This window comes from Hydra viridissima, unplaced genomic scaffold, assembly GCF_058129835.1.
Source record: "Hydra viridissima isolate aposymbiotic clone 2 unplaced genomic scaffold, HvirCarnegie_v1 scaffold_1, whole genome shotgun sequence".
Classification (NCBI taxonomy): Eukaryota; Metazoa; Cnidaria; class Hydrozoa; order Anthoathecata; family Hydridae; genus Hydra; species Hydra viridissima.
In genome coordinates this window covers 34,959,129-34,979,656 of record NW_028324300.1, presented here as the reverse complement: position 1 = coordinate 34,979,656, position 20,528 = coordinate 34,959,129, and the positions used below count along the sequence as shown (strand labels likewise).

The 20,528-nt window shown below is 28.3% G+C and overlaps 3 protein-coding genes and 1 long non-coding RNA gene across 6 annotated transcripts; all 4 read left to right on the top strand.

Annotated features, from left to right (window-relative positions):
• The first annotated feature begins 307 nt into the window (after positions 1–307).
• Positions 308–4,904, top strand: LOC149894700 (leptin receptor gene-related protein-like). The gene is made up of 7 exons (XM_090084143.1): positions 308–465; positions 561–647; positions 3,089–3,111; positions 3,259–3,343; positions 3,441–3,496; positions 3,726–3,757; positions 3,847–4,904. The coding sequence occupies exons 1-7, from the start codon at positions 449–451 to the stop codon at positions 3,952–3,954; spliced, it is 408 nt and encodes a 135-aa protein (XP_089940269.1). The 5' UTR covers positions 308–448; the 3' UTR covers positions 3,955–4,904.
• A 2,618-nt stretch (positions 4,905–7,522) lies between these two features.
• LOC149894699 (uncharacterized) lies at positions 7,523–8,958 on the top strand. The gene is made up of 2 exons (XR_016451521.1): positions 7,523–8,295; positions 8,573–8,958. It is a non-coding gene; the product is annotated as an uncharacterized LOC149894699 (long non-coding RNA).
• Positions 8,959–10,075: 1,117 nt separating this feature from the next.
• LOC149894698 (uncharacterized) lies at positions 10,076–12,140 on the top strand. Of its 2 annotated transcripts, none has more exons than XM_090084132.1 (3): positions 10,076–10,385; positions 10,572–10,796; positions 10,937–12,140. In XM_090084132.1, the coding sequence occupies exons 1-3, from the start codon at positions 10,197–10,199 to the stop codon at positions 11,129–11,131; spliced, it is 609 nt and encodes a 202-aa protein (XP_089940258.1). In that variant the 5' UTR covers positions 10,076–10,196; the 3' UTR covers positions 11,132–12,140. The 2 variants fall into 2 exon arrangements, with proteins under 2 accessions (XP_089940258.1, XP_089940249.1); XM_090084123.1 differs by having other exon boundaries at positions 10,081–10,385; positions 10,934–12,140.
• On the top strand, positions 11,578–20,210 carry LOC145192207 (chloride channel CLIC-like protein 1). Of its 2 annotated transcripts, XM_090084105.1 has the most exons (5): positions 11,578–11,837; positions 14,503–14,784; positions 16,678–16,883; positions 17,116–17,314; positions 19,254–20,210. In XM_090084105.1, exons 1-5 carry the CDS (start codon positions 11,631–11,633, stop codon positions 19,827–19,829), a joined length of 1,470 nt encoding a protein of 489 aa, XP_089940231.1. In that variant the 5' UTR covers positions 11,578–11,630; the 3' UTR covers positions 19,830–20,210. The 2 variants fall into 2 exon arrangements, with proteins under 2 accessions (XP_089940231.1, XP_089940240.1); XM_090084114.1 differs by lacking the exons at positions 11,578–11,837; positions 14,503–14,784 and adding an exon at positions 15,345–16,228 and having other exon boundaries at positions 16,546–16,883.
• The last annotated feature ends 318 nt before the right edge of the window (positions 20,211–20,528 follow it).

Genomic DNA, 20,528 nt, shown 5'->3' with positions numbered 1-20,528 from the left:
TTAAAGTTTCCATACCAGACAGCAACTATTTTTTTAAAGTGATTTGTGTAGAAACTTTCATTTCATACACCCTAATAAACAACTTTCATACAAAATGGTAAAGCTTAAGATTAAAGTAACTGGTCGAATAAGTCTATAATATTGTTTTCTCATTTCACGTTTTACTGGGTTTAGGTTTTGTAGCAACTACGATTTATAAATACTAAAAAGTCGGTCATATAACTTTTTTTATTGAAAAGATTACCCAAAAAAAATTTGCCTTGCCCAACACAAACTCCTACTTAATAAATTGTTCAAGCGATACATCGAGTTCTCATAAATAAGAGTTAAAAAAACAGACTGATAATACTGTTACCTTAACGAAAATAGTGACAAATTTTAAATGGAGTAGTAAGACGGAAAGACTTGTGCATGAAACTAAAGTAATTCATTGTATCAAGTACAAGCAATGGGTACTCTAGGAGCGTAAGTTTTTTGCTAAAGTTTAAATGATTTTTTAAGATTATTTTATCCACACATTTTAATGTTAAGACTTTTAATCTTGTTCTTTTTACTAACAGAATAATTGGTATGTCATTTCTTTGTGCAATTGGGATTTTGTTATTGGTATTAGGTTGTGCTCTTGATCAATTTCAAACAAAAAAAGGGTAATATATTTGTGAACTTTTTTATATGTTAGTTTAGAGCGTTTTACTTATTTATTTGAAGTACATGATTAAAATGAGTAAGTTTGGAATTTGTGGTATAAATTGAGCCTGTAAATGTGTGATATAGAAATATGTATATTTATATCTGCAAATGGATATGAACTAGTAAAATCATATTGTAAATTTATATAAATTTAAGAATCATCATGTGATAGTTCTGAAGTTTATATTTACAATCACCAGGGATAGTATGTTTTCTGTGCTGGGGTGATTTCCAGTAGACCTTAGTATCATAAAAATGTGTTAAAGTAAAAGGGTTTTCCATTAGGAACTGTATTTTTTTAAAAAAGTTGTACGCATTGTTATTACTTTTTTTATTACCAAATATTTGTTATCAAAATTTAAAATCATTAATTGTAACTTATAAAGGACTAACACCAATTTTCAGTCTTTACAGCTGCCCCACCTGACTCACAATTCATAATTTGGTGCATTTAAGTCTACATATTTGCTGCTTAATGTTCTGGTGCCAATAAGAGAATGAAATGAAAGGAATGCTGAATACTGAGGCCAAAAGTGCATCTGTTTTTGCGAAAGGCCAAAAGATCAAATTGACTCAAAAACTAAAGCCACTTGACCATTTGAAGTATTGAACTTTCTTAAATAGGCCTCTTGAAAATGGTTGAACTGATCTAGAATGTTATTTCAAAATTTTTTTTTCTGATAAAGGTCATTTATGGCTAAATGGCTTTGACAACAAACAACATGCGCTATTGAGCGACTACAAACTCACATATGCTCCATGAGATGCCACAGCATACACAAAAATAGGCAGAATAGTGCAAGACACTCACACATACAGATACATACATACATAAATACATACATACATACATACATACATACATACATAAAATGTTTGAAGAATCTATATATCTATATCTGTATCTATAAGGTATGGGTCTTTGTATGGGGCTTGAGATTGTTGAATTAGGTCACTTGGCCAAGCACATCAGAGCCATCTCTTTTTCAATCGAGGTAAAGGCTTTCTGATTGTCTCTTTGGCTAGATGAAAAGCTTGCCCTCTTCCATGCTGGAGTGCCAAGTTTTATCACCTTATCTTCATCACTCCCCTGGCTCATTGCTTTAAAAGACTGGCATGATATATCACTGTGGCTCATGATACTAAGGGGCTGGTTTGATGTATGTCAAGTATTTGTCCATTTTGACTTAATATGATGGTATCTATCTCTAATATTTTACAGAAGTTTAAGTTCAATCAAACAATTATCTTAGTAAATAGTTAATGAATAATGAAAAATTTAAATATTAAAATTTTTCTCTTCAAATAAACAACATAATTGGTATGGTAAATATAAGATTATTAAATAGGTTGTAATAAAAACTTTCAATACATTAGGAACAGACAACAGTTATTATGATGATTGCTACTTGGCATGCAACTTTAAGTACCATATAGTTTGTACTTTTTTTGCTTTAAATATACATACAGTTTGATAAAATTTTAAAAATGCAAAAATACAAGCCACCAAAAAACTATCACCAATTACCAATAAGATTATGTTTTGCAAAATAGAACACAATTTACCATTTTGCAGTTTATGGGTTTGCAGTTTGCTTTTGACCCACTAGCTAAATTCAATGTGACCAGCAAATGTAGAGTTGGTTCAGTAAATATCATTCTATAAATGATTGGCTGGAAGTTAAACTTAGACTATGATTTCCATCATACTTTAATGAAGCTTTAAATTTTTTTTAATGCAACCCAAATTTAAAGTGTTGATAATTAGCAATTTGTGAATTATCAAACAAAACCACCATCTCAATGATGATGCTGACCACCATCTAGAATAAATCTCCAGACCCTAAATACTGATGTTTACAGAAGAAAATGTATGGTTGCGTTTGTGATGGTTTTTGTCATGCTAATACTTACTTTAAGTGAGAACAAGTAATTGTAAGTAATGGTGACAAATTCATTGTTTATGATTTCAATTTTCATTAACAAAAGCTTATGTTCATTTTTGAGGAGTATCAGCGGCTTTAAGGTTTTAATTGCAAAAAGGTTTTTAGTTGTTTTAAATGTGTAAACTTTTTTTTTTACAATTTATCTAATGCAAATTTATGGCTTTAAAGTAGTATGATAAATTTTTAATAATAATGTTTTTAAATTTCTTTTAAAATGTTTTCTTGAAAATATTTCTGATAAAGCTCCATTTCATAAAGTTCTACGTTGCAGTTAAAAACAAATTGTTTTTACAAATATTTTTCTAAATATATGAAGCCATAATAAAAGCAGTTTACCTTTTCTTTAAAAAAATTTCTGAAGAGAGAGCCATATTGATTGTAAATAAAGAAAATAGTATGGGAATTCTTTTAAAAGATACTTGATTTTCTGAAATGTGTTTTAACTATTTTAGATCGTGGTGGATAATGTTCAATTGTAAGTAATTTTATTTAATGCAAAAAAAAAAATACCCACTTTAAGACTGCTATTTTGCCTCATATTTGTTACTGATAAGTTTACAATGTTAAAAGCAAATGATTATTTTGTAGAAATTTAAAAACACACTTATTTCTCTCTTTTCAGTGTTTTTTTATGTTCTTGTACCTATCCCTGCCCTAATTGTGAGAAGACTTGGAACTGACTTTTCAAATTTCTCTGGATCATCCAAGTAAGGTTATAAGTATGATCATAAACATTAAGTTTTGAGCTGGGTTAAAATTCTTCAGATATTTTCTAAAATTACTTGCTATTCGGGCTCATTTTAGTTTGGTAGTTGAGCTGGCATTATTTGTTACTTCTGGCATAGTAGTATCTGCTTTTGGTAAGTGAAATTTAACTTATTGGAAGTATCCAGAAAAAAACTAACCGTAAACAGACACTGTATAAATCTATGAATGTAAATTTACATATTTCTATGTATTTATGCAAAAGTACCAGCATATTCTGAATTAAGTTGATTAATCATTAACATATTCTGAATTAAATTGATTAATCATTCTTTTTTGTTTGTTTGTTTGTTATTTTTCCTTTTAAGTTCCATCTTTATTTAGGTTTGCCTATTGTATTGGCAAGGGCTCATATAGTAAGTTATTCTTATGCTGAAGATAAAGAAAATTATCTTTTTTCCTTATCAATTTTTTTTTTTGGTATCATTTTTACTTTCTTTTCTAGATAAAGTATGGTGCAATGGGATTGGTTGTAACTGGGAATCTTTTCATCTTTCTTACAATACTTCTCTTCTTTACGGCTTTTCAGCCAGAAGATGACTTTGGATTTTAAACTTAAATGTTTTCTTAAGTTGCAGAAACTCTTTTTCAGATTCCTTGCTTCTGGTTAAGTTTTATTATATTTACATTTTTTTAATCTTCAAAAGATCTGATGCAAAAAAAAAAAATATAATAACTTGTTACAAATAAAAAATTTACTATAGTTTTGTTTTTCTTAGATAACAGTATTTGATATGTTTGTAATTATGATATCATAATTAAAGAATTAACATCAAGAAAATTATTTTTTACAGCTAATAATAAAAAAAAAAAATAAAAAGATATGTTTTGTTATACTTTATGGATTCCCACACTAAAATACTTTGATTATTTAATTCAATATTTAAAATTATACATTGTAATGCATGTTTATAAAAAACAAATTAAGTAATTTTATTTTGTTCAAGGTTTTATCTCTTACATAACCAAGGTTTTTTTTAGATTTTAAAGTTTGTAAAATATATTTATATAGTGCTCATGTTTTCCAGTTCAAAATGTAATCTTATGTAAAAATTGTTTGATAAATTGTATACATGCATTTATATATATACATGTTGTAAGGACTCAAAAATAGATTTTCAAACTGAGAGGTCAAACTACAATTTGATGTTAACAATAGCACATCTTTGTTGCATTTTTTAATTTTATATTTATGTGGAGAAAAGTTCTTTCAAATTGAATGAATATATTTTGTATTATATAAATGGAAAAAAATGATTACCTCTAATGGCAGTTACTTTCATGATTGAAGTGATAGTATATTTGTATTTTTATTGTGTAGTTTTAATAAATATTCTTAAAAAATGTAGGAAGATTATCCAAAACCAATATATAAAGCAATCTTTACATCTTTTTTGGATAGTCAACGACCTCATGAAACCCTTTATTTTGATTCCTTTTGATTATATGTATAAATTACACTATAAACACAGTTTATGTTTGAGAATTATATCTTTGTCGTTATCTTTGTTTTTTGTTTTTTTTTGGAAACATTCTGATTGTTGAAGTATATATATTTAATTACGTCATAATGACATACAAAACAAATGACGTTGTCACACTTCATAGAATAAGTTGAGAATGTTTTATTTGAACAAATTGTTTCATATTCTGCTTTAAATTAGCTAAGTACTATAGACATAAGATTATTATGTAAGTCCATAGAGATTATAAAAAAGTCAGGTCAAGTAAGGCAGAAAAATCTATTCATGCATATTTCGTTAAATGTTTAATTTTTATATTTTATTATCAATAACTCTGAAAATTCACTGTTGAAGAGCAAAAGAATATATTATATTGCAATTGTGTTTTTTAAAAAAATGTGACTTTCATAGATTTTAATGCAGGCAAAAAAACTTCTTGTAACCTAAAATGATGTTATATGGATGGATATTTTCTTGAAACTTTCTTGAAATTTCCAATGCAATAGTTAATAAAGCCCAAAAAAGGTGATATAAACATCCTCACTAAAGGTTGTTTTGTAAATGCTAAAATAGCTGACAAAGGTTGATTTGTATATGCTAAAATAGCCGACAAAGGTTGTTTTGTATATGCTAAAATAGCCAACAAGGCTTTAGTTTAACAAATACAAAGTGTATTACTTGTATATTACCCAGCAAGTAAAATTTTCCATATAGCATGTATAGCATGCATGTAAATGTATGCCGTCCACATCTCGGGCTTTTCACATAGATGTGGATGGCATACATCTAGGAGAAAAGCCATTTAATGTTCCCATTTTTTTTTTAAAGAAAATAGGTACATTAAATGTTTGGCTTATCTATTTCAGATTCAGCATTGTAATTGTCACTGGGGTCATCAGCCAAACAGTGTAACTGATAATGGCAGAGGAGCAGGGTTTTTATTCCTAGATGTATATGGCATACATTGTTTTTCAAAAATTGTACCTTGATTTTTGCAGCATTTTCAAGGGTTAAATTATGATCAATAAATACTAGTTTTGCAGCTCTGTCAGCTGTCAATAAGCTTAAAAATCCAAAAGAAACGTTTTACATTCTTTGAAACTACACACTGCTTTCCACCAAGTTATTAGACTTGCACAGTTCACATTTTGCCAAATAAATGGCTTACTAAATAATTTGTCTACATTCATTCTATTTCACCCAGCATTAGGCATTTGTAAAGCAGTATCATGGATGATTAGTTCAATTGCATTAACCTGAAAGTATGTATGTATGTATGTGTGTGTGTGTATATATATATATATATATATATATATATATATATATATATATATATATATATATATATATATATATATATATCAGTATAAACAATAAGAATTTTTTTTATATTTAAGATGTGATTTCAGAATATAAGTTTTATTCATTAGGGTATCAGATTTTTTCAAATATTTAATAATAGTAATTGTAACTTAATTCATTTTCAATCACTTCATCACTATTGTGACATCCTCTGTAGTAAGGGTTGAGTAAGTTGTTTGCAAGGTAAACTATTTTAAACTATGAAATCTTTTCTTTTATGATAAAACTGCTTTAAACCCCATCTATTAAGTAAATTTATCAGAAAACATAGAATGTATATTTTTTGAGTTTTTGTATGTGCTGAAGGTGAAGCAGTTCAGTCTTTTTGTTGTACTAGAGTATTGAGGTAATTGAATAAAGTTTGGGTAAACTTTTTCAATGGTGACATCAATAATATTCAAATTGTATACTTTCTTTCAGAGTTACTCTTTGTATTTGTCTAATTCAAATATTTGTAATTAATACTTTCATTGCCATGCTTACAATTAGGTTTGTGCTTCTGTGCTAGTGCCATTCTTTTTCATTAAAAAGTGTAGTTACAGCACTTTTTTGCATGTGACATTTCTAAAACTAGTTACTTAGTAGTTCTGTGAATGTAGTAAACCTGTTTGTTAGTAAAAAAGTAAATTTAGTGTAATATGAGAAAATCAATCAAATATTTATAGTTTAATTCTATCTGACTTTACCATTATTCATATCCAATAAATTTCTATTAACAGTATTTGATTCTTCAGACTGATTCATATCCAATAAATTTCTACTGGATTACATTACCAAGTAATGTAATCCAGTAGAAATTTATTGGATATGAATCAGTCTGAAGAATCAAATACTGTTAATAGCATTCTCTGAGCTACTCTTATGTTTTAACAGTATTACATTATATAACTTTATAGGCATTTATTCATCTAACTATCAGTAGCTACAATTTTGGCTAAAAAATTAGAGCACCCCTAAAAATTACTGTTATTTGAATGCATTTTGATGCAGATGTCTGTTCTAGTATTACTTAGATTGTTATTACTTCATAGGAAACATGAAGAAAAGCACTTCTGGTTGAAAGTATCAGCTGCTAACATCAACAATAACAAATTAATAGGAAAAAATATAGTCAAAAATCTAATATTATCATAAACTTACCATAATTGATATTTGTGTGTTAGGTAGTTTGTAAATATATATAATTTAGTAATATATAAGATGATGTAACCAAATAATGTTGATATATTTCAGTATGCATTTTTTTACTCTGAATGCATTATTTCAATTGTACTTATTCAGCGTGGTAATTTTTAAATTACAGTCAAGTATAAATAAATAGGAAAAAAGCAGATATCTGAGATTTTGTTAAGGAACAAATTGTGGTATTCTTTATAAAGAAGGGTGTGATTTGATCTCAAGTACGAATTGCTAAGTATCTCAAGATATCCAGACATGTTATTTAGAATGTTCTGCAGTGCCCTTTGCCAGATGGTCTGGCTTATCATAGTAAGTGTGACCAAATTCAGAAAAGAACTTGTTAAGCTATTGTTGTTTGTAGCCTGCATGCAAGCTCTACTTGTAATGCTAATGGCACTAGAAATCAGGGCATTAATGTGAGCTTCAGAACTGTAAGTGATGGTGTCTATCAAGTGTCTTAAACCTTCTTGTGTGATGCCTGGCTAAACCACTCATAACAGAAAAATTAGCATCCAAGAAACATGGAACGTGTGTTTTTATGACAAACCACCATGCTAACAATGTAGAGTCAAAGGAATATTAAAAAGAAGGTTATTACAGTTTTCTTATTATCGCTTTCTAAAATATAGTTGTTTTTTCAGGGGTGCTCTAATTTTTTTGGCTACTATTGTAAGATATCAAGAAATCATCCCATGACGAGAATTTGAGGAAAATGAAGTAGTAATGTTACTTTACTGCATCAGTTCTTATACTCAATTGTTAATAACTAGTTATCTAGGCAGAATGCACAGCCAACTGTGACCTGTTATACCCCTGTCCTGAACATGTATGCATATTCCTGGTCTGAACTTGGTCTACACAATGACTGGCTCAGTAGAAACAATGAGCTGGTATGTTTGCAGTATTGTCTTTAAGACACAGTTGATGTTAATAAATTGTTTAAACAATCTTAGAATGCTCTTAGGATATTCTACAATCTTAGGAAAACAGTTGGAGGTATCCTAATAATTATTTCAAAACATGACTTACATCTGATATAAATTTCATTGAAAAAATTATATATTTGATGGACAAAACATAAGTATTACAATTTAATTGAGAAAAAATTAAAGGTTTTTCCAGGTTTTTTTTCCCAAAAAGTAAGCTTGTTTTTTTTCCTTTCTTAAGGTGAATATGACTTTCCAAAATAAATGCAATATTGTCTTCATGTAATGATGATCTTCATTGCCATTTCCAGTTGCCGCTTGTACACTTTATCAGTACAGTCTTTAAACATTTCCAGAATCTGAGCTGGTCATGATGATGGTGTTGCAAATTTGGAATTTTAACAACTTTTTATGTCCAAATATGTCGAATTAATGTAAGCTTAACTTATTTCAAAAGAATGAAAAGTTTATTTTTTATTATAAAAGTTTATTATTTGTTACAAGCTGGAATACCCGGGACAAAGAGCTGGTTATTTCATAGTAAAATGGGACATTTTATGGGGGTTTGTTTAATGAAAAATGTATTTTTTTTTGTTTGAAGATATGCAAGTTTTTTTTTTTTATTTAAATGTTTCTTTTCTGTTATTCAAAAACTTTTGGTCCTACAGGACTAGGCCACTGAAATAGGGATGTTCATGATCAGGAAAGTAATATCACCATTGAATTCAAGGGTTGTAGTTACCACTATGTGCAAAACTTTAGCTTTTTTGGACCGATCCCTACAGAGTTGGCACACTCCACCTTCACCTCCTTGCCTGGGGCTAAGGAATGGTTGGAGGAGTTTGGAATTTGATTTCTGGTTATAAGCACCCTGAACATTGAGTTGGGGGTGGTCAGAACCTGATTTAAAACCTTCCCTGGGTAAAAATATCCCAGTTGCAAAATTTGGTACAGATTGGTCCACAGGTATGGATTTGCATAAAGAACAAACAAATAGATGTTTTTATAGAATAGATTAAGGGTAAAGCTGCATTAAGCAGCACTAAACAGATATAGGATTTTAGACAATTTTTTTAGTGATTTTTAAATAAAAACAAATAAACTTAGAGTTTTTTACTTTTGCAGTCAACTGAATGCAGAAATAAAAAACTCAAATTTAAATTCAAGTTTATAGAAAGTCTATAGAAAATCTATAGTCTATAGAAATCCTATAGGAATGCATAAAAAGTTCTATTTTAATAGACTTCTAAAGAAGATTAAAAAGTTTAAACTTTATTTATTATTAGTTTTACTTTTAGTCCTGAGATAATACTACATATAAGTCTATAGAAATCCTACATAAGATAGACATACAGGTATATATAGACTGCATAAACAGACTAATTATACAGACTACATTTATAGACATAGTTATATACTCCATATACAGTTTAACTAGATATACTATATATATGTATATGTACATACACATGAATATACAGATATATGGTTGTGAACACACATGCATGAATGCATATACATGTACACAAGTATGCATATAGTCACATTCATATATTCATAGATATAATTGTACATACGGACGGATCTAACTATGTTGAAAGAAATTACAGATAATTTTATATCATATAGATAGTAAGATTGATGAATATACAGTAAATCAAAGGTTAAAAAACAATTCTTTTATTTATTACTCATTAAAATCTCCCTGGTTTTGAGAAAAAAGTTTTTCTTTTTAAAGTCATTTTAATTATTTTAATTTGAATGTTACTTTTTATTCACAACAGCTGATGTTATAAATAAAAGCTTAGAAAATATTTAGTATTATTTTAAATAAATGAATAATGCATGTTGTCAGATGACCCAGAATGACTAGAAGTGAACTAAGGTGTTTTGTCTTAGTTCTTGGTGTTATCATTGTTAAACATCAAACATTAGGGTTGGATAAAAAAAGCAAGAAACAAGACCTTTCTGATAAAACTCTTTTGGTAAAATTACTGAATGGTGTTCAGGAAAAACCCCAAAAGTCAAAAGTGAAAAAAGATATTAAGAAAACTGTAAGTGAATGTTAAAGAATAGTTTTTTAAAATTCCATTTATTTTTTCTGGTTTTTATTTTTTCTGGTATTTATTTTTTCTGGTATTTATTTTTTCTGGTATTTTTTTGTCTAGTTTTTAGTTGGGTTTTCAAAATATTATACTGATTATACTTCTAACATACTTCTAGCTTTTCTGTCTATTTAGAAAAACACAGGTGTGAATAAAGCAGTTGAAACCATCCAAAGCACCACATACTTGAAGCATGTCCTTGTACATTTTATAAATTTAGTTCAAAGTAATAGGCAGCCTGGAGATGAATGTGTTTTGCTGCTAAGAATTTCTGTCCCTCAATTGAATAGATTGCAAAAGTTTGAAATTAATAATAGTAATGAAAGCGAAGTTGTTGATATCTTAAATGAGATTTTAAAGGTAAATTAAAAAAGTTAATGATTCAGGTTTTTGTAAAATTGTAAGGTTTGTGATTAAATCAATCTCCTTTATTCTATTTTATGTTAAATTCTTATTTGGTTTGCATGTTGATAATAATTTTGACTATTTTGTTTTAGCAGTTAGAACCTTGTGTTACTAACCACAGTTTCAAAGAGATGTTCAGCAACATTATTTTACCAGCTGTTTTACTTATTGTAGTACTTGGTTTAACATGTTTTTGGTATAACAAATCAATGTTTGATAGAAATGTGAAAAAGGAGATGCATAGGGATGATGGTGGTGTTAAAGTAGCGGAAGAAAACGATTGGCAATGAGTGTGTGAATAATAAATTCCTAACCTGTTACTCAACCAACTTTCTGTATGGAAACCAAAGCAGCTTGTATTGTGTGGATATAAATCCTTTAAATTTTCAATGGAAAGCTGCAGAGATCAATACAAAATTAATCAAAGTTAATGCAATTTTTATAATATAAGTTATTTTTTTGGGGAAGATGCAGACTTAAGGTGCTTAATTGTAAAAATCATTCCTAGATTTCTAACAAAAGAAAAAAAAAATCTTTCTATTTTTTTTTTGTTTCTATTGTTTTTTATTTTTCACCTTAGTGTAAGAACTGCACATAGTTTAAACAAATTACTAATATTCCTATTTTATTAGATGCTTTTCTTCAATTTTGAGATTTTTCATTTTTAGTTTTTAGAATCATTTTGTAATCATTCTGAAGGGCCAGGGAAAAGTCTAAACTTTATATTTTCAATCCAATTAAGTATGAAAATTGTTTAGTCTTTCAAACCATTACAAAAATAAAACAGCGATGGTTACAAAACTAATCAAGTTTGGTGTGTTTTTATCCTGTTTTGTTAGTGCACTTGCTGCGGATGTTGGTGGTTTAAATGTTTATGATTCAAGTTGGAAAAACCCATTTGATGGTGGGCTTGGAAATCTTAAAACTGTGGATGACCTTGAAAAAAAGGAGGAGCAACAGCAGTTGTTAAACAAAGAAAAAGATGATAACAAGATTGTAAGTTTTTCATTTGTTAAAGTTTTTAGTTTTGCAATCTTTTTTTTTTCCTTTTTCTTTTCTTTTTTCACTTATATTTAATGACCTCTTTAATAAAACGGAAAATAAATTTTAACAGGTTTTTTACATAATCCACATTATTCCAATTAGTATGTGCAGAAAATTTTGTGCATGTTGGAATGCATATTTATGTTTGTGTGTATGTTTAAAAATCATACAGCCATAATTTTTCAATACCAATAATTGCTTTTTCTTCTAAATCAAAAATAAATAAACATTACTGCTGCTCATCTAAATCAAAAATATATAAACATAAATACAGGAGTTTTTTCATATATATCTAAAAGTTAAAAATATATAAACATAAATACAGGAGTTTTTTCACATATATCTAAAAGTTAAAAATATATAAACATAAATACAGGAGTTTTTTCATAATTATCTAAAAGTTAAAAATATATAAACATAAATACAGGAGTTTTTTCATATATATCTAAAAGTTAAAAATATATAAACATAAATACAGGAGTTTTTTCATATATATCTAAAAGTTAAAAATATATAAACATAAATACAGGAGTTTTTTCATAATTATCTAAAAGTTAAAAATATATAAACATAAATACAGGAGTTTTTTCATATCTAAAAGTTAAAAATAATTAAAAAGTTAAAAATTTTTAAAAATGTCTGGACGAATTTTTGAAAAACAGATGTAGATATCTTTATGCATAACTAGAATCATTTAATATTTATTTGGCATCTTATCCAAAACTTGATATGATAGATTTGATGATGGATAGACTTACTAGCTCGCTTGCACCAAAAAACCTAGGTCACAACAACCAAGGGAAAAAAAAGCTATGGTTAATATGGTAAAGTTTTACAGGAAATACAAGACTTTCAGTAAGATCAGATGTTTCAACAACTTTCCTGCTAAGTTCTAGACCCAAAATATGTTTTCTTCATGTCAGGGCCAACTAAGTTTCTTATCGAAAAGTAACTTAGTACTAAAAGTTTCTTAAGATTTTGAGGCTTCTAGTACTAGTTTCTTATAAACATATTTTTTTAATTAAAAAATGGTAGCACAATGAAATGAGTTTGGATAGTCTGAAGTTGCTGTTTTTATCTATTTAAAATCAAAAAACATAAACAATCTTAAATAAAAATCTATTCAGCTTTGTTCGAAACAAAATCTTGATATTGATTTTTCTCATCAGTATCACTGACTGTTGTGATTTTAATCCTCATATTTCTGCTTTTATTTCTACTACCCTGTGGTATTGAAAGATGCACGTAATTAAAGGAATATAATCAAACATCTGGAATTCACTAATAAAAATTAAGTCTAAAACCAAAAAGTTTTACGCAAATCAATTTTAAAGGTTTATGCTAGTTCTATTTTTACTTATAAACTAGTGTATTTCATGATTCCAGCAGAGACCTTAAAAATTAACTTAAAGTTTTTTTTATTTGGTGTTAAGTGTGAAATTTCCATACTGTGTCAAATGGAGCTTACATAAATCATCAAAAAATGCAATTTTTGAAACTATAAAACAATAACAACTTCTTGATATTTAATATACTCAGATTTGTTGCCAAAAAACCATGAAACCTCTAGGTGAAAATGAAAAGTTTAACCAAATACCTATACGGTTGTTGAACTAGGGCATCTATAGTAGCTAAGTTAGATTTATATGAAACAGAATTAAAGACTTTTCTCTTTGTGGACAAAGAATTAACACACAATCTAACAAAGAAAACAAGTACTTGAAATCATTAATGATGACAGATAAAACAGTGACATTAGTTGAATTCAATTCAATTTTGTTTTTTAAGAACCTAAGAGGAAGAAAGAGTTTTAAGCACAGAGACAGAGTTTTTCAGCCACTTTTCTTTAGCCATTTTGGTTAGCAGTTGTTTTTTTTTCTCATCTTGTATGACTTACACCTTAAGTTCTCTGCAACACAAGTCCTAATCATTGACTCAGATCTTCCCAAGCCATGAGCAATTGACCTAATTGACTTTCCAGGGTCAATTTCAATCATATTTTGAACTTTTGCTGCAAATTCAAGAGTTCTGACAAAATATTGTTTATGAGTTGATCTCTTAGCTGTGGCTTCATAGTCACCTTCAGGCTTTTCAAGTTATTTTCTTACCCTAAAAACCCAACTTTTGTCCACTTTTAAGAACTTTGAAATACTGGAATAGCCATTTCTGGTGAAATTGCATTTAGGACACTTTTTCATTTCCTCAATTGTGATATTAAAAAATAATTTTTTGTAATATTAAAAAATAGTGTTTTTATATATATATATATATATATATATATATATATATATATATATATATATATATATATATATATATATATATATATATATATATATATATATATATATATATATATACAAAATTTTTATATATATATATATATATAAAAATAAATTTTGATTTAAAGAAAGTGTGTTTAATTTTGATTGTTAAAAACCATTTGTGCCCTCTCTCTCATCACACACACACACACACACACACACACACACACACACACATATATATATATATATATATATATATATATATATATATATATATATATATATATATATATATATGCATATTTATACATGAATAAGTAAAAAGATATCTTTGTAACTTTTTGTTACAGAAATCGGATGCAGAAGGCCCAAAAGTTCCACCACAAGATACTATAAAAATACCATTAGATCAACAAATGTATTGCGAAGCTTCAAAACAATGCGTACCAAATACTCCATACTTCAAACATTTTCTGACACACATTACAGAGTTGATGAAACCTTTTAATGAGTCTGAATATTATGTAGCACAAGTAAGAATTTCTGCTTTCAAATTCAACAGATTGAAGATATTGTTAAATCAAGAAAACAGTGAAAAAGAACTCTTGGATACTATCAATGAGTCTTTTGAGGTAAACTGGTTCTGTGTTTTTAAATGAGAACTTTAAGGCTGTTTAAGAAGGATTTATTAGTATTTAATACTATCTAATACCAAAAAATAAATTTTGAAAAAAAGACAAGGTGAGCATCATGAAAAACATCTAGTGGGGGTTTAGTGAAGATCAACTTTTATAGCATGAGCTATTAAAGTTGATTTTTGCTAAATTAATGCAATATTTGAATATGTGAATATATTAGATGAATTTTTTCATTTCATTCAAATGATGTTACTAAATACTTCCTCTATTGTAATTTTTAAATTGTTATATTGTGTTTTGTTAGACAATATCATAATATATAACATTACTACTGTTGGACACTCAGAGCAGCTTTACTACTGTTGATGTCTTTTTTGTTTATACGCATGCTCTGAAAATAAGCTTTTAATGTGTTTGTAAAAAAAGTTGATCACTTTTTCACTTTTTTAAAGAAATTTTTCTGTGGACTTTTTTTTGTCACTATAATAAAGTTGTCTGCTTCAAAATTCAAACATTAAAAAAAATGTTTATAACTGAAATTAGTCAAAAACATTATCTAAATATTTTATGGAATTTTTTAGACTTATTACTTATAATAAAGTGTTTAAATTTTTAAAATTACATATTAAATTCTAACCAAGTAACATTTGGTACTACATATTTCCTGCTTCATATTTGCTTCTAGATAAAGTCACTAGTGTATTAAAAATGATAAATGTTAATTTTTTTCTTTAAGTCTACATTCCATGTAATTGCAGATAATGAAATCTTTATCAACTTTTTTATGAGCTATATTGAAAGTGTTAATGGTTAAAAAAAGCAAGCGTATAGTTGATCAAATAAGAAAAAGATTAACTTGCAGGTTAAAATACACTTTGTCATTTGATTGTAGCAAACTACTATCAAATGACAAAGTGTATTTTTTAAATCATATAGCAAAGTGTTTTTTTTTTAATCAAATGGCAATTTGCGTTTTTCTACAACCATCAAATGCATAAAAACAACTAGTGAAACCTCTGAAAGCTTTTTTATGACAAAAGGAATCAAAAAAATCTAGCAATAAAACAACAACATAACAGAAAAATTGAAATTGAATTTGTTCAAAATTTAGCAAGTCTATTTAAGATTGCTCATGCAGTTGCATGAATATTGTACAAAAAGGAAATGGTCTTCAACAGTTCATAGGGTAGGTTGATAAACTTTTAGCTAATGGTGAAACTTAACTTAAAAGCAGCAAAATGAAGAATCATTCAAGAGATCTGCAGAATGGATTACTTTAGAATTATCATATAGCGATAATGACACTAATGTTTACCAGTCTGATAATAAAATCTGGGGTTAGATATAAGACTCTGCAATTGTAAAAAAAGAGTAAAACATATAACTACACCAAGCTAAGCATCAGTTTTAGATAAAACAAAAACTGAGTAAAAGCCCTGTGCGTATAAGTTGTGCGTATAAGCCCTGTGCATATAAGCCCTGTGCATATAAGTCTATGTAAGTTGTTAGATAATCATTTAGTAAATAAACAGCTAGCAAGGAAAATAGTTTTTAACAAATTTAACCAATGTAGCTACTTGTCATGATCTTCAGTACTACACACAAAGTTTTTTTGCAGAGTGATATTGTTGTAATTTGAATCTTGCTTGTGATGAAATGAGAACAATATCTATAGATTTTTAATTTAATCCAAAAATAATGAACTTATTTTGTTACCCTAAACATTTAATCTGGTAAAGTGTTGTTGAACGTAAGGTAAGTTGAAGATAATGGATGTTGAATCATCCATTAAAACTTTTTAAGTTTAATTCTTGTTTAATAGTTGCTGCAAGGCGCGATGATTGTTTGATGAAAATTTATTCTTCAACGTTTCTACTATGTATTTAGCATTTGCCTCATTCTGATAATGGTTGCATCTGGGGAGATACTTTCAATAATCTAATATGGCCTGGGTTGCTTTCGGTTAGTGGACTATGCATGATATTGATTATTTATTACATTGTTTCTTCATGGGATTTGTTTGCATGGCGTAGAAATATTGTTATAGTCATCTTTTGCTGCTTTCTACTAAGCATACCCTGGGAGTGGTTCAGGTTTGTATACTATTTATAAGCTTTTGTGAATTGTTTTATAATCTTTCTTGTTTTGAGGTTTTCAGAATAAGAAAGTTTCTATCTAAAAAAAAGAAGCATCTCTCTATTTAGGAAAGAAATTAGGCGTTTAGGTAAAATGAATTACTATTGTTAATAGGTATGAATGCTTTTCTATTCTATCAAAACCCAAAAGTTGCTTAATGCTTCTTTTAGAAATATAACTCTGATTTAGGATGTACAAAAGCGCACTTAGTAAGAAAACTGCAACTTCTTTGAAAGACATTCCTCCTGCATGCTTCCCAAACAAAATGACAGCATGGAGTAGCATTATGTTGTGGCTTAAAGATCATTTTAGCACAGAGTCTGATCAATGTGCTACATATCATGAAGCTTTATTAGTTGATCCTATTTGGGAAGTTTCACCATTTATGGTTAGTCTAAAGTTTACACAATAGTTTTGTATTTCCTAAAGACATTTGTTTGTACAAACAACTTCAGGCCTGTCAGTATTTAAAAAAAAAACAATTAGAAACAGGGCCGTTTCTACTGTTCAGTAAGACTAGGCTGCCTCCTAGGGCGGAAACAGGGAGTTAATTTTTCAAATTTGGTATGGAACAACGAAAAAGTTAAGGAAATTAGAGGAAGAAAAAAAAAAAACACAAAGCGAAAAAAGATGAAAGTAGAAACATCAAATAGCTTTTTGAACTGTTAATCAATGGTTGCTGTATTCGATTTGTTTTCATGTTGTTTTCGAATTGTCTGAATTTTAAAATATTTGTTTTCAGGTGAAATTGTTTTTTGTTTAATAAGATAAAAAAGTACTTTAATATTTATTGTAATATTTTATGATTTATACCCAAAACAAGTCTACAAAATTTAAAATGTATTGAAGAATTAGAAACATCGTTTCTTAAAGGTTTCCGAAATTTCTTATTCAATATACAGATACAGTATACAAAATATTCAGAATGGTTTTTGACCTGTGTTTTCAGCAAGAAAGGATCTTAGTACAGAATAAAAAGGCATGTAAGTCTATTGAACTTACCAACAGGTCTATTGAAAAGTATCTACGTCCTCCATACAGTTAACTTGACTCTACTAATGCTTCGATTTCAACAACAGAAAAAGGTCTCAATAAAAGCATGCAAGATAAAGATATTGAAATCTTTGAAGTTTAACATACAAGAGCAAAAAATTGCAAAGGATAACTGATATTGATGGTGGGGATAAAGCAAACGCTCGAATTCAACTGAAGAAACTATAAAAGTGGAAAATTTCGGTTCTATTTCGAATTGTGTTTCATTTCTTGTTCAACTGTTTGTACTTTTCTTACGAAGTTCAAAAACATTCTATTGGTTAGAAACATTCTATTTGTATTTGGTTAGGTACAGATAATGCATTTCTCTCTTTAGTCACAATTTTTTGTTCATCTATTTAATCGCACTCAATTTGTGTCCAATACGAGCTAGCCATCAGAACATCAACTGGACATCAAGTTTTGTCATCCATAATAAAGAACCTTTCAGCGCCAGCTGCAGCACAAAGTTTGTGGAATCTTTTAAGTGACATTTCTCTTTGGTCTTCTGCACAAATTTGATTCTCGACTTCTTCTTTGCATTCACCACACTACTTTCAGAAATTCTGAGTTTATAAGCTTTTAAATGTTCATTTTAAATATTAGTGTTTAGCATGAATGTTTCTGATTTGGCATGAATGGTTCTTGATCTTCTTCCACTGTTAACCAAATTATAAAGGTAGTTGTTGACCTAAGTTCTTTAAGCGCTCAACTCTACCAGTATCTGCATAAAATTTCAATACTTGTTCTCTTTTCACGTACTTCATCTTCAAGGTTTTTATCGTTTTTCACTTTTAATCATTGTTTAAAAAACTTATTCTCTCTTAGCGACATCTTCATACTTTTTTAACTTCTTGTTGATTTTGATTTCAAAACCAGTTTCGATTCACCAAATTTAAAAAGTGGAACTCGATACTTAAAAACAATATAGTGGTTAAAACATAAGAGATAATTGAAAATCGCGCAATTACACCTTAGCCACGTTTAATTAACAACTTTTGATTGAAAAAAGGCCAAAATAACTCAGGATAACATTTCCTTTGCAGGTTTTAGCGTTACATTTTTTATTTTATATTCACTTAGAAACGATCCTGATTAGAAAGGGTAACCATTTTAATGTTCCGAAATTCCGTCGAAAATATTTTTAAATGTTTTAAATTTCACCGTTCATTCAGAGTTAATCTTTAAAGATCATTTTACTGACTACTAATCTGTTTGTTTGTGTTAAGGATTTTATTTAAGTCTTTAAATTTGTTTACTCTTTTTGATGTTGCCATTCTGATTTGCTTTCTTAGGCAACATCTGCATGTTTGTCACGTTTCTTTGCGGAACCGCTCAAGCAACTCGCAGCAACATCTGGAGAATGCTTCAAACTGTTCTTCAGGGAGATTCCTGTACAATGGCAACCAATAGTATTTATTGCGGTCTTTTTATTGTTGGTTGTTTCAATCATTTCTTTTTTTGGGTTCGAAATCTCTACACCACTGTTGCGTATCGGATCGAAGAATGCAGAAGCTTCAAAAATCATAACTTACAAAGAGAAAATAGCTTCTTTAGAAGCAACAAATAAATCGCTACAGGCAAGACTAGGGAAGCGTGAAAATGATAAAGATAAAATAGCTAATGTTAGCTTTAGTGAAGATTATACAGGATGTAAAACTAAGAACATTTGTTTCAGTATCACTTCTGGCGTTGATATAAAAAAGTTAACAACCTCTGAACAACACGGTTTAAAACCCTTGAGAAGAAACTTAACGTCAAACGAAGATTCAGTTAATTTTCAAGTGAACAATGAGGCAATCGAACAAACATTTGTTGATATTGATAATAAAGAATCTAGAGCGTGTGAAACGGAATGTCATTTTGAATAATCCGTCCGCAATGTTCCGGTTTCTGTTGATTCTAATTTCGATCGAAGATGCAAAAACATTTAAAAATCTGAATCAAAAGTGCTTGAAAATCTTCGCGCGAATAATTTAAATGATGGTTACAATTTAGTTAAACAGTAAGATAAATCCTTGTGCAACATTCTAAGTCTCGCCATTTTTCTAGAATCTCCCTGTTTTTTTGAAGTAACAAGCTTTACACAGCGCATGCGAAACTATTTACCTTCGTTCAAGATTAAAAATATAAACCAAAGTTGTTCTGTAATAGCTCAGGTCAATTTACATTTAAAAAATTTATGATGTTGTAAATAAATTGTAGTATGAAATAATAGTTTTAATAAGTAAATTCATAAATATTTTCAAAAATGGTGTCATAAATGAATAAACGTCTAAATGAAAAACGTGTAATAATAAAAACAAAATCTTAAAAAATTTTACCTTCAAAAAAGTAATTTTGTTAAAGTTTTTTTTTTTTTCCAAACTTTTCTCAAAGGGATTCATATATTCTAATGTGTAAATTACCGCAAAACGGTAAGGTGATAAATTACCGCAAAAAATACAAGCAGGGAGTACAATTTTATAAGCTCGTTGTAGATTCTCAATCGTCCCCTTCAATACTATCTACAACGCTAAATAACATTGAAACTCAGGTTATTTCATTAGATGAAATTGGTTTTATTTGGC